The sequence below is a fragment of the Eptatretus burgeri genome, chromosome 5, assembly GCF_056783735.1.
Source record: "Eptatretus burgeri isolate ZD-2024b chromosome 5, Ebu_testis_v1, whole genome shotgun sequence".
Taxonomy (NCBI): domain Eukaryota; kingdom Metazoa; phylum Chordata; class Myxini; order Myxiniformes; family Myxinidae; genus Eptatretus; species Eptatretus burgeri.
Window position 1 is genome coordinate 5,741,625 of NC_140965.1, and position 13,624 is coordinate 5,755,248.

At 45.1% G+C, this 13,624-nt stretch overlaps 1 protein-coding gene across 10 annotated transcripts in view; it reads left to right on the plus strand.

The window, feature by feature from the left end:
• The window catches only part of LOC147025771 (transcription factor E2F8-like), a 28,751-nt gene extending 16,221 nt beyond the window's left edge, over positions 1-12,530 (plus strand). For 8 of the 10 annotated variants that reach the window (XM_085880544.1, XM_085880547.1, XM_085880545.1 and 5 more), the window contains 8 exons: positions 112-357; positions 729-890; positions 1,701-1,838; positions 5,930-6,191; positions 6,710-6,860; positions 7,105-7,239; positions 9,062-9,197; positions 11,721-12,530. In XM_085880544.1, coding sequence (XP_085736670.1) covers positions 112-357; positions 729-890; positions 1,701-1,838; positions 5,930-6,191; positions 6,710-6,860; positions 7,105-7,239; positions 9,062-9,197; positions 11,721-11,992 — 1,502 coding nt within the window. In that variant the 3' untranslated portion in view covers positions 11,993-12,530. The remainder of the gene's footprint in view (positions 1-111; positions 358-728; positions 891-1,700; positions 1,839-5,929; positions 6,192-6,709; positions 6,861-7,104; positions 7,240-9,061; positions 9,198-11,720) is intronic. The other 2 variants (XM_085880553.1, XM_085880554.1) reach the window with 2 other exon arrangements.
• The last annotated feature ends 1,094 nt before the right edge of the window (positions 12,531-13,624 follow it).

Here is a 13,624-nt window from a genome sequence, read left to right on the forward strand (position 1 = left end):
TAATGTACTTATGTCTCCTTCCTAAGGTGAAAGGAACTTATTTAAAGCCACATGAGGGAGAGAAAGAATGAGAGGGGCAGAGTAATATATGATGCCCCAATGTTTGTGCAGGTGTTGAGCGCCGACGCATATACGATGTGGTGAACGTGCTCGAGAGCTTGGCACTGCTATCCCGTGTTGCAAAGAACCGTTACTGTTGGCATGGGCCTGAAGCCATGAAGCAGGCCCTCAAGCAGTTAGGTGCACCAGAAGAAGAAAGCAACCCCAGTTCTTGCTCTTCCTCGGACTCTTCAGAAGAGCCTCATCCTATGCATGCAGAAACTGGATCGCGTCTGAGCAACAGATTTCCACACATCTGTGAGTTCTTAATTTTAAAGTTGTGGGTGGCTGCATCCTTTTCTCTTGCACCTATTTATACGTGTGCCTCAAGGCTCCTGATAAAGATGAAAACAAAGTTTGTGGTTGTGGGAGCAAAAACAGACAGCAGCTTGAAATGCCCGTCAAACATGACGGCAGGTGCGAGTTGCCTGTGTGGTGCAGTATGATGGAAGAGTTGATCCGCTACCAACGGAATGTTGGTGCTTTTTCTCTCTCCATCCTCCCAGGACCTCACACTACGATGATAGAGATTTTGTCCCGAGAGTTAATCACAGATGGAGCTTCCGTGTGCATCATTTTCAATGAATCGTTCATCCTGACAACATAGTTCGTTCATTTTCTGTGTGCAGTGCGTGGGGGACGTAAAGAGAAGTCCCTGCGTACCCTGAGCCAGAGGTTTGTGATGCTCTTCTTGACGTCCAGCACAAAGGATATCGACCTTGATACAGCGGCTTCCAGCATCATCAACCATTATTCCCCGTGCGGCCCAGAAGATGAAAAGCAATTCAAAAGTAAGGCAAATGTTGAGGTGCAGATCTAATCGATGCTCAGAACAACGCTCGGATTGAAACTGTCGGTAAATAGCGTTGATCAGCTTTCACTGCTCTTCGGTACTAAGTTGTGGGGAAATACCGAATGAAGACCAGTATAGGAGGGGAGATCAAAATTTTGTGGCCTGACTATGGAGGAAGAAGAATGTTTTAATTTACCTGTAAATATAATGAAAGTAATGCATTTGTTCAAAGGGTGATCATGTTGAAAATGGTGGCTCTTGTTTGTGTACACGTTTCATGTGCATGTTGGGCCAAGAACTCTCGACCCTTCTTAACATCTGTTGTGGACTCGATGACTTTGCATAATATGATGGTTAGTCACTGTACAAATGATAACATTGATGTTACGGAAAGGTAGTGTTCGTTAACTGGTAGTTTTAAAGTGGTGGCATCTTTTGTTAATATTCACGATGTACGCAAATACAGCGGGAATTTGGACAATACCACTCCCCCACCCTCCCCAGTATGTTCCATGCATGTTGCTTCTATCACCGTTCTCCCCGTCCCTTTATTCATATTTCCTCCCAAACTTATTTCCCTTCTCTCGCCATTCCTCCGACCACTCTCCTGACTCCCCATTCGCTTGCCAATGATGCTTTTCCCCCAATCTCTCTCTTTCCTCATATCATCTTCTCCCATGTATACGTAATAAAGTACAACACCTCCGTTTATTATCACGTATCCTCATAATAATGATGGTAGGCAGAAGGAGAATTTAAATCGGGTGACTGTCGATCGATATTGAAAGCATTTCTCTGTTGTCTACAGCCACAGTACGCCGACTGTACGACATTGCCAACATACTCAGCAGCCTCGGCCTATTGCGGAAGACTCATACCGTCAGTGGTGGTCTGCGTCGGCCGACTTTCGAATGGGTCGGCCCGAGTGGCCTTACTGATGCTCACGGTGAGAACTTGTCGCAACACCTGGACTTTTAAGTACTCGATCCTAAACTCCGCTATGGTTCAAATTTTGGGTTTGTCGGTTCGTCGATTGAAAATGTCTTATTCTTTATTGGTTTAGAGTTTACACAGCCGATACCCATGGTCTCAGGTACCCATGGTCTCAGGCCAAAAGGTATTTCTTAAAATAAAAGCATAAGCTAGTGTTTGCAGCTGTACAGGGTAGGGAGCTGATCGTCCTTTTGAAACGACATGCATGCTTTATAATGCAGTACCTACTGCTATTTGTGTTCTTTAAAATTAATTGCAGTCAACTTGAGCCCTCAACTGGATGACTTGCTCGTATCAATCTTCTTCCTCTTCTTCTTCTTCTTTCGTATGCAGCACAAGACTTGGGGTACAATCATTGGCTGAGGGTGTGGCTGTGCTGTTTATGCAGTGCCTTCTGTAGGTTAGGGAAGGAATTTAATTTGTTCAGGGTGCTGGTGATCGCTCTCCTACTCTTCGCAAAGGAGACTATGGGGTCGAGAACATCCACAAACTATTGTTGGCAGATGAAGCGTCTCGTTTAACGTCCATCCGAGGGACGGCATATACATTGATGAAGCACCGGGATGACCGTTTATAGCTTTCAAGATTCAAAACCAGGTTAGACAGCGGAGAGGTGAGTGTGCGTACCTGTACAGCAGCCTGCCAGCTTTTTCATATCAACCAAAAGATGCCTAAATAGGTGAAGGACAGTCTACATACTATGTACACAAGACGTGGCAGAATTCTGACCCACAACACATGGTGCCTTCAGAAAGTATTCACACCCCTCGACTTGTTTCACACTTTGTGTCACAGCCTGAATTTACCAGAGTTGGTGTCAAAGCCACCCAATGCTTGCCTGTTTATACATTTATCGTTTTTAAAAGACTTGTCTAATAATTAATATTTTTTTTATAAAGCATTGCAGTGAAGTCTGATCCAAATAATTTTAAAGCAATATATGTATTTGTATATTATAATCAGTAACAAGAGCGCAAGTGAGCACAATATACGCCGGAACAAGAAGGTATATACAGAATTGTGCTACTACGTGGAAAACAGCATCCTGGTTGCCATGGCAACCACTTTAAATGAACGTATGTCGCGACACACCGTCTCCACAGTCTGTACCTATATACCAAATATGAAACGTGAAAACTTTGGGAGTTAGAGTGCGGACAGGAACGGACGGACGACTGGTATCACATAATATGCCCCGATTATATATATATATATATATATATATATATATATATATATATATATATATATATATATATATATATTGTGACATCCACGGGACTTGAACAGTCCCGCCAACATAGAATGAGCCGAAACGATGGAGGCGGTTTATTTATTTATAACCCAAACATGGCGGTTCTAATCGCTCTACCGCAAACGGGACGAGGAAGGTGGCACAAGTCACTTTTCACTGAGTTGATGATGTTTATTTGTTTTTTTACTATTAACCGGAAATAACAAGACTCGGCAAGAAAAGGGATCCGGGGCGATTCGACGGGATGGTGTGGGATCGGGCGTGGGGAAAACCACAGACAATTCCAATGAATATACAGATCTCAAACCCTCTAAGGCGCCAAGCACACACACACACACACACACACACACACACACACACACACACACACACACACACACACACACACACACACACACACACACACACACACACACACACACACACAAAACGTAGCTATTTCTGGTGGTCAGGCTGGACCGTGGTGTGGACGCAACTGTCCCTGGATCGGCGTCGGACGAGCTAGCCTTGCTCTCATCAGGGGGGCAGGAGAAACCGTGGTGCTGTCGACCTCCTGGTCCCGGCCCAAGTCCGCTCACAGCCGCCAAGGAACCAGTTCTGGCGCCAAGTTGCGAGCAGGAGAGGGAGGCAGGTCCGCCCGCCGTTCGACCCCGTACTCCGAGCCAGCAGAACCCCAGAGCCAACCAAGGTGAGGCACGAGGCTCAGCAAGGCTACAAGACACGATGAAGAACACGATCGAATCAGCACAACAACAAGAATGCTTTTCGCGTAACAGCCTCCACACCAAAAAAAACCGCGATCGTTTTGTCCCGATCTTCTTCCTCTTTCTTTTCGACCCCGAACAGAACCTTTTTATCCTCCTGTCCTCGTCACTTCCAATCGAGCCGTTTATTGGCCCACCGCCGTCGCCTTCTGCCAATCGTGATCACGGGGCGGAGCCATCCGCTGCACTGTCCTGTGACGTCACGGCCAGTCTCCAGAGAATACCAAAAGGGGTTTACGCAGACACACTTACCCTATCCCGTGTCCCTATCTAATTACGTGACAATTATCATTTCCCCCCTTGAAGAAATGAACATTTACTAGACAACTTATCACCACTGAATTGCTACTTATTACATCGAGATCCTGGTAAACTCGAGCAGCATGGCATACCAAATTAAACATCCTAATTACCCTTTGAATGCATACCCCCCCCTCAAACGTAACAATATATATATATATATATATATATATATATATATATATATATATATATATATATATATATATATATATATATATATATATATATATATATATATATATATATATATATATATATATATATATTTCGGGCGTATAAAAAAAGTGTGGTAGATAAAAACATGAGAAAGGAAAAAATAACTTACACCAAAAACTTTAACATTTTCACGCTGACGCTCACACACGCTCACGCTGACGCTCACGCTGGGGGTATCGTTATAGCTCTCTGTTCTTCGAACAGGCGAGCTAAAAATGGATAAAATTAAAAAAAAATTTTTTTATCACAGATCCATACAAAATACATCACTCCATGATGAGAAAATGAAAACATGTCTTAATAATTTTTTTTTACAAATTAATTTAAAATGCAAATCTGAAATGACTTGAGTCAATAAGTATTCAACCCCTTTACTATGACACTCCAAATTGAGCTCAGGTGAATCCAATTTCCTTTGATCATCCTTAAGATGTCTACAACTTCATTGGAGTCCACCTGTGGCCAATTCAATTGATTGGACATTGAGAAAGAAACACACCTTTATAGATACGACGTCCCAGAGTTGACTGTGCATGTCAAAGCAGAAACTCCACCATGAAGTCCAAGGAACTGTCCGTAGAACTCCAAGATAGAATTGTGAAGAGGCATCGATCTGGGGAAGGGTATAAAACAATTTCTAATGTTGAGAGTTCCCAAGAGCACAGTGAGCTCCATCATTAGGCAAACAAAAGAATATGGAACTACCCAGACTCTTCCGAGAGCTGGCCATCTGACCAAACTGAGCAACTGGGCAAGAAGGACCTTGGTCAGAGAGATGAACAAGAACCCAAATGACCACTGACAAAACTACAGAGTTCCTTGGGTGAGATGGGAGAACTTGCTATGGAAGGACAACAGTCTCTGCAGCATTTTGCAAACCTAGACTTTGTGGGAGAGTGGCCAGACAGAAGCCACTCCTGAGAAAAAGGCACATGACAGCACACCTGGGGTTTGCAAAAAGGCACGTGAAAGACTCCGAGAGCATGAGGCAAAAGATTCTGTGGCCTGAAGAGACGAAAATTGAACTATTTGGCCTGACTGCAAAGCGCTATGTCTGGCGGAAACCGAGCACAGTTCATCACCGATCTAACACCATCCTTTGTCTGCATGCCAAACGTGGTGGTTGTCGACCCAGCGGTCTTTGCAAAAAACACGAACATAGAGACAAGACGGATGGCAAATCTTATTAGATGTGTATCTGAACTCGATAAGAAAATACAGGAGTGCGTTTACCCTTTACCTGCAAAGACTCCGATCAATTCAGTGGTTTTACTTACAGTGGGTGTACATAAGCATCGACATATTACGTACCAAAATTCAACTTGTGTAATCATATATAAATAATCTTTATGCGTGTTACCACTCTCTTGTGGAGCACGCGCTCGAGGATAGCTCGTACGCGGAGCTGCACGAGCACATTTGGGGATGACTATATTGATTGTGACGTGAAATGTTAGCCTGGAAATTTGTTTGAGGAGATGTGCATTGACTTGAGACCGTTTGCAGTTCCTCATGATACTTCACCGATGGAGAAGGAATCGACTGCTGCGCAAACAACACAAAAATCAAAGAAGAAGAATGATAAGAAGACTCATCCATCTCAGCCTGCCGGTGCTTCTGCCGAGCCTGGACTGGTGCCGGCAGTTTGGAAGGTTGAGCAAGGGCAGTGTACCGGAGCACATGGAACGGAATCACCTGTCCCGGGGGAAACGACGCCTACCTGTCAATCAAGTGATTTGATTGATTGTGAAAGCAAGGACAATTGCATGTGAGGTTTATCTCATTTTTTTTTTCTTATTCGTTTTTATTGCTTGTGAATCATTGTTAAAAAAAAAAATGGTTTTGGTGTTTTCTTAATAAATCGATGAGGCAAAAACGACGGCTTTATAAACCCTTTGGAGATCACGTGTCATATCGCATGAGCAAACCAAGTTACTACACTTCAGGGTGAAGCTTGATCTTTAAAAAGGTAGACCAAGCGACACCAAACAACGATTAAAAACAACCCAATATTGTCAAACAGGGTGCAGAGCCACAGCCATTATGACAAATACAGAAGCCAAAAACATTCCTACACAAATGACCGGTGGGGTGGAGGGGGGGATTCAAAACTGCTTGAAAATGACATTAGAAAGCCATCTTTGCTAAGTTTTACTGGGGCAGAAGCAGTTCTTCATCGTTGGGGAAAACCTTTGATCCAACCCCCACCACATTCAAGCTTTCAAAGATACTTGAAACAATGGCAAAAATGTAACTGCATTGTTTAATACCTGCTTTTGCTTCAAGGTTTAATACCAGAGTGGAAGATTGTGATGGAGGGCTCACAAAGAAGCAGTTTTTAAAAATGCTGCGTCTTTGTCCGAACGCTACGACCAACTCCGAGGAACAACCGGAATCGAAGCGACGGTGCATCTTCCTTCCTCCTGATGCACCTCCGGTTTGTTGAGCATCCTCAAAACGTCATGTGCTTTACACAGCCAATCGTTGTCCCTCATGTGAAATTTTACCAACTCATTAACATCGCTCAGCAATTACGACTCTGCCACATCATGAGCCAACCCGCCAGCATGTTATCCACATTGTTTTGTAAAAGATGCCGCATTGCCGCCCACCACGGGACATCTGTAAAAAGGGGCGGGAAAGTGATACGCTTTTTTCTTTTATACCTACCCACCTCTTAGTCCACAAAAGTTCTGGAGAAAGAGGGTTCACGAGCTCCAAACACTGCTGAAAATCAAAAGGCAATTGTCCAAAACGTTCCAAGGAGAGAGTCTGCACACATCAATGATGCATCATGCACAACCTACCATGGAAATGTGAGATCATTTTTATTTTATTTTATTTAGAAACAATTGAATAGTCTATGGTGCTAATAAATTTCAATATCGGATCATTTGCATCAACACTTGGTACCTCCGCCACCGAAGGTGGAGGTAGGTTATGGTTGCACCCGTCTGTCTGTGAGCATGACATGTCAAGTTGTGCGTGGATTCGGATGAAATTTGGTGGGCAGGTTTGGTGTGCGACGAAGATGAGTCGATTCTATTTTGGTGAAGATCGGGAGAAGAGGATTAAAAAATATATATATATATATACATGTTCTTTAAATGATTCTTCACCAGCGGGATAGGGCCAAAAACGACACGATATTTTTAAAAGTTATGGACGGGTTATGACAAAACTTGCTGGATCATTTTGGTAGGTGACGACAAGAACAAGCCGATTAGATTTTGGGTCCGGTCTGGATGAAGATCCAGCCTACGAGTGGGATACAAAACGTAAACTCTCTCTTCATCCTGGTGGATGAATGCGCTATACCGGGTACCATTCGAGTTTTAAAATATAATTTGTAACCTGCACTAGTCTGACAGAATGGTGCAGAGGTGATGCGCTTCGCTGCCCAATCTGGGTTTGATTCCCGACCTGGTTATAAAATGTCACGTTGGTGCTTCGCAGGTGGATATTGCATGATTGTCACTCGGATTGACTTTAAGCTGGGTGTACTGTCTGCTTGCATTAGTTGGTGGACCTTAAAGATCACACGGCATCTACTGTGAAGAATAGGTGAGTTAGCATGGGCACCCTAAACAAATGACAAATTGCTGCCCAAATCTCCTTCTACCATAGGTCAGGGCCTGGCCAGTCACTTTGTGGAAGACTTTGGCCAAAAGTCTTACCCGGTCAACCCCCCCGAAGAAGTAGTGGCAGTATAACTTGGAGGTATGTGCACTCACTTTTGAGCAGTTAAGCCAAGGTTGAAATCTCAGCCTGGCTATAAACTGTCATCCTGGTGTTTCACATGCAGGTTGATTTATCAGTGTGCGCGCAGTCCCTCGGAAGGACATTAAACTGGACGTCCTGTCTGCCAGCGTTAGCTCTTCGTGAAAAGTAAGCATGTCATTGCGAACACCCTGAACAAACTAAAATACCTGCATGTACTGCGGGTATTGAGTAGCCTGATCTTCCTGGAGGTTCCTTGACACCAGGTTACACCACCTGCTATCTCAAAATATGGTTGCTATCTGGGAAGCAGTTTCTAGCCTTCTACCCAACAATTCGACCAGGTGGTTTGCATATCTCCTGTCAACGGCCTTCTTCAAATACGAGGGGCAACCACGAACAATAGCATCTGCAGCAGTGGTATTTCTAAACCACATCACTTTTGCAAAATACTGCGCACAAACCAGTGCCCAAGGAAGTGACGTCATTCCTGCATAGTGGTTTCAAAAAGATTCAAGACCACAATATGCAGTTGCTTGTGAATCGGAACCGCAGTTATTGAGCTGAAACGCTGCTTGCTGAAATATATGGGGAAAACAGAAACTTGTCTCGAACAGGATTCGTGGCAATGTATTTCTTACACGAGAAACACCCACTCGTTAAGGGAGCATTGGCAAGTCGTCCGTCGTCCGCCCCCAATCTTCCTCCGCCCTGGCAACACCGGTCTTTATTTATTTATTTTAGAAGAGAAGGGAAGGAACGTGTATAGACCACATGGAGGGGGAGGTGGGGGGAGGTGGGTTAAACGTTCTGCTACGTTAGTTTACATTATAAGTAGATGGCCCTGAATTAACGTCCATAGACCTGTCAGTAAAGTGACATTCTTTGGGGTTTTTAAGTGAGGTTGTCCTCACACAGGTTACGCGACCGGTCATATGGGTGCCTTTCATGTTTGGAGGTGAAGCTCCGGGTCATGACGTCCAACGTGCTTACTCCCGCTGTGCCACGCTTCCTCGAGTGCAGCAAGGACCATGCCAAGGCCGTACTTGCCCAGGTACATGGATGGCCTTTAAAATCCAGTCGTTAAATCAGTAATTCCTTGGTCTGATGTATCATTCTCCTTGACCAATGTCTTCACACAGGTAGTCACAGTAGTAATTTGGGACCAGCCATAATTGCTCTTAGTTATTTATTTATTTGTTTATTTTCTTACTAATATTGTTAATTCACCATGATGAGTCTTGACATAAAATATAATGACCGTTTTTACAGCCATTTTTCCCTGCTGTGCAGGGGTTTGGCTTTTTCTTGAGGGAATGTTTTATGGCCGGATGCCCTTCCTGACGCCAACCCTGGTCGCCTCTTACGACACACAGGGATATGGTACACCTATTCTAACCGGGGCATACACCGGGACCAGTACACTGGCACTCATTTCGCCCACCTCGGAAGGATGACAGGCTGAGTCAACCCCCTGGTGTTAATTCAGCAGCCAACGGGGCTTGAACTCAGGACCTTGGGATCCCAAGCCACCATCCTAACCACCAAGCCAACACCAGGCTTGAGTCTTGACACCTGTGTATAAAAAAAAAAGACTTTCAAATCACCATTCACGCCTCGTAGTGCCTTGAAGAGAGCACAGAATGCAAACAAGATGATTAATATATAGTATACAAACAGGAAATAGAAAACAACACAGACTTTTGTAAGACTTGCTGAACTTGTATGTAAGGAAGACTGATAAACAGAGCAAGCAGATTTCACTTATTCACAAACTTCATGACATTTAAAAGGGACGTTGTGGCCTAAATTTGCTATCGATCTACAGCTTAGCAATATAAATAGTGACAAATTTATCCGTAATAGATCTGCCGCCCAGCAAGGTCGTGAGAGATGCCCCCTAAAAAGAGCGTGTGATGACGTCATTGGTGGTAAAGACTGATGACATCACCAGTTAGTTACGATACTGGCGGTCATAATCCAGTGAACAACAAACCCGATAATACGACATCACGGTCGTTTGCATGGGTTAAAGACCCGTGGAACAGCATTCTGAGAATCCAGAAAGTTTTATTTATTTACCTTTTTTGCATACATTGTCAAGGCTCGTGTGAGAGCTAACACACAACGCAAGACAAGGAGGGCAGGAGAGGGAAGGACAAAACAGTGGGGAACAGAGACATGAGATCTGTGCAAGGGAGAGGGATGGGGCTGGGAACACGGGGTATACAAGGTATACAAGATGGACACCGCAGGGACTTTCAGGAAGGAAGGCAAGGAATTTGGAGGAGGTGGGTTTGGGGTGGATTCATTGGGGTAGAGAAGATCGTGGTTTTGGATGGGGGAACATAGGTGGTGGTGAACAGCTGTTTGGAAGACCTGGAGGGAAGAATGGGATTGAACAGAGTGAGGGAGTTTATTCCAAAGGTGGGGAAAAAGAGAAATTAAAGAGTGAAGGTGAGCGGCGATTCGTGATTTTGGTTGTTTTACCAGAAGAGGGTTGCTGGCAGACATTGAGCACCCTGCGGAAATATGGTGGGGACATCTCAAACAGAGTAGGGGGGGGGGGGGGCGAGGCCAGAGAGGAGATGGTAGAAAACAGAAAGACGACCGACCTGCCTGCGGTGATTGAGTGAGAGACTCAAAGACTCAGCCTCATTGTGGGAGATGCCAATGATCCGAAAAGCCTTGGTTTCCACAGCGTGAAGCCGAGAAAGGTGGGAAGCAGGAGCACCAGCCCAGAGGAGAGAGCAGTACTCCATCAGGCTGTGGACGAAAGCTTTGTATGTGGTCAGGAGCTCAGGTGGGCCGAGGAAGGATTCCCAATCGGCGACTGGCTTTGGAGGCCAGCTTGGAAATGTGGCTTTCCCAGGAAAGATCATGGCAGATCGTGAGACCCAGAAGCTTGAATTAAAGGACATCTTTGAGTTGAAACGCTTAAACGCTGAAACATTGAAAGTTTTTTTTATTTAAAAAGTTACTTTTTAGTTGAAACGTATTTTGTTTTTGTTATTGACAATGGAGGTACGAGTGACGTTACGTGTAGGCACACACGGCACATTGGTTATTCACATTTTTGTGTGTGCGTCATCGTGTGGTTGGAAACGGAATGACATAAAAGCAATATTGATACGGAAGAGTTAAACTTAAATTTTCCTTCAGTGTGTGTGTGTGTGTGTGTGTGTGTGTGTGTGTGTGTGTGTGTGTGTGTGTGTGTGTGTGTGTGTGTCTGTGTGTGTGTGTGTGTGTGTGTGTGTGTGTGTGTGTGTGTGTGTGTGTGTGTGTGTGTGTGTGTGTGTGTGTGTGTGTGTGTGTGTTTTTCCTCACTTCCCCCACAACTCTTCTCTTCTTTTCTTTTCTCTCCCCCAAACAAGATAAGAAATGTCTCGGTTGGTTGTCTCCTTCCTACCTGTGCTGTTTTTCCCTTTGTCACAACAATACGGTGTCATGCTCGGTTTGCGTCGAGGTAGAGATATTGTGAGACTGATCGGAAGAATTACCGGTTTGCCGAGTTTTCTTGTGAAATATTTTCATCATTTGTAAAACATTGCAAAATCTCCTGCTTTGAATGTTTCAGAAACGTGTCATGGGTCTACTTCTGACACCTGCACGAGCTCCACGGGTCACCACTACCAGCCACCAATGCCGTCCGAGCTGCTTGATTCCTGCTCGTGTCTGACCGACTCAGCTCCTGGGTCGCACGGTGTATTGCGGCCGTGTGGAACAGCCGGTCTTTGCATGTCACCGCAATGGGTTCCCACAGCGTCAGCTTTGTGGCTCTTGACTCCGCAGCTCGCCCACGTCATACCGTCCTTACCCAAGAGACCTACGGCTGACCGTATGCATTGAGGCAATTGGGTCACCGTCGGTCAGTTGGGTGTTTATATGACTGTGCTTATGGATTGGCAGCCATGGACGACCATTGAAATGCTGCTTCGTTGAGAGCGGCCCATTCAATGATGGTCAAGGTGCAATATATCAAGCAGACCTTTTTTATTCTCACCAACAGGCACATTTTGTTATTACCTCATCACAAATAATACAATAGGCCCTTATACTCTCGACACCCTCTACGAAGGACCTCTCGCTCGTTAAAAGGCCGACATGGCTGTTGTTGTTGAGGAGGCATGCCGATTTGTGATTATATCTCTAAAACTTGATTCATCCTCAGGAAAACCATTTTTTATATATCTATTAACCTATTGAAGCCTAAATGGACACCTTGTTTGTTGATATGCCAACTGCATATTACTGCAGCACTTCCTTGCTGGGTTTGCAACCCTGTGAGCAATGTTTACTCGTTGAAATGTTGGATTGAAACGTTTTTATGCTGAAGTACACAACTTAATTGAAGAAAAAGATTTGCTAATAAAGCTTTCTTAAACAAGGGGTAAATGGTGGGGTTTTTATTTTTAATACGTTTCTGTGACGAAGTCGTTGGAGGCATTACGTTTTTGTGGTGTCCGTCCGTTTTTGTGGTGTCCGTCCGTTTTTGTGGTGTCCACAAGTCCATACATCTGAATTGTGTTTAGCGCTGGTTGATAGCTTGTTCGAAGAACAGAGCTATAGCGATACCCCCAGCGTGAGCATGAAAATGTTAAAGTTTTTGGTGCAAGTTATTTTTTCCTTTCTAATATTTTTTATCGACCACACTAATTTTTATACGCCCGATATATATTGTGACGTCCACGGGACTTGAACAGTCCCGCTAACGTAGAATGAGCCGAAACGATGGAGGCGGTTTATTTATTTATAACCCAAACATGGCGGTTTTAATCGCTCTACCGCAAACGGGACGAGGAAGGTGGCACGAGTCACTTTTCACTGAGTTCATAACGTTTATTTCGCGAACCAGAAATAATAAGACTCGGCAAGAGGAGGGATCCGGGGCGATTCGACGGGATGGTGGTGTCGGTTCGGGCATGGGGAAAACACAAACAATTCCAATGGATATACAAATCTCAAACCCTCTAAGGCGCCAGGTACACACACACACACACACACACACACACACACACACACACACACACACACACACACACACACACACACACACACACACACACACACACACACACACACACACACACACACACACAACGTAGCTGGTCCTGGTGGTCAGGCTGGCCCGTGGTGTGGACGCAACAGTCCCTGGATTGGCGCCGGACGAGCTGGCATTGCACTCGTCAGGGGCAGGAGCCACCGTGGTACTGTCGACCTCCTGGTGTCGGCCCAAGACCGCTCACAGCCGCCAGGGAGCCAGTTCTGGCGCTAAGTTGCGAGCAGGAGAGGGAGGCAGGTCCGCCCGCCGTTCGACCCCGTACTCCGAGCCAGCAGAACCCCAGAGCCAACCGAGGTGAGGCACGAGGCACAGCAAGGCCACGAGACACGATGAATCCAGGAACGCACCAGCGCAACAATCGAGCACGCTCCGAGCACAACAGCCTCCACCAAAAAACGGTTTTTCTTTACCGATCTTCT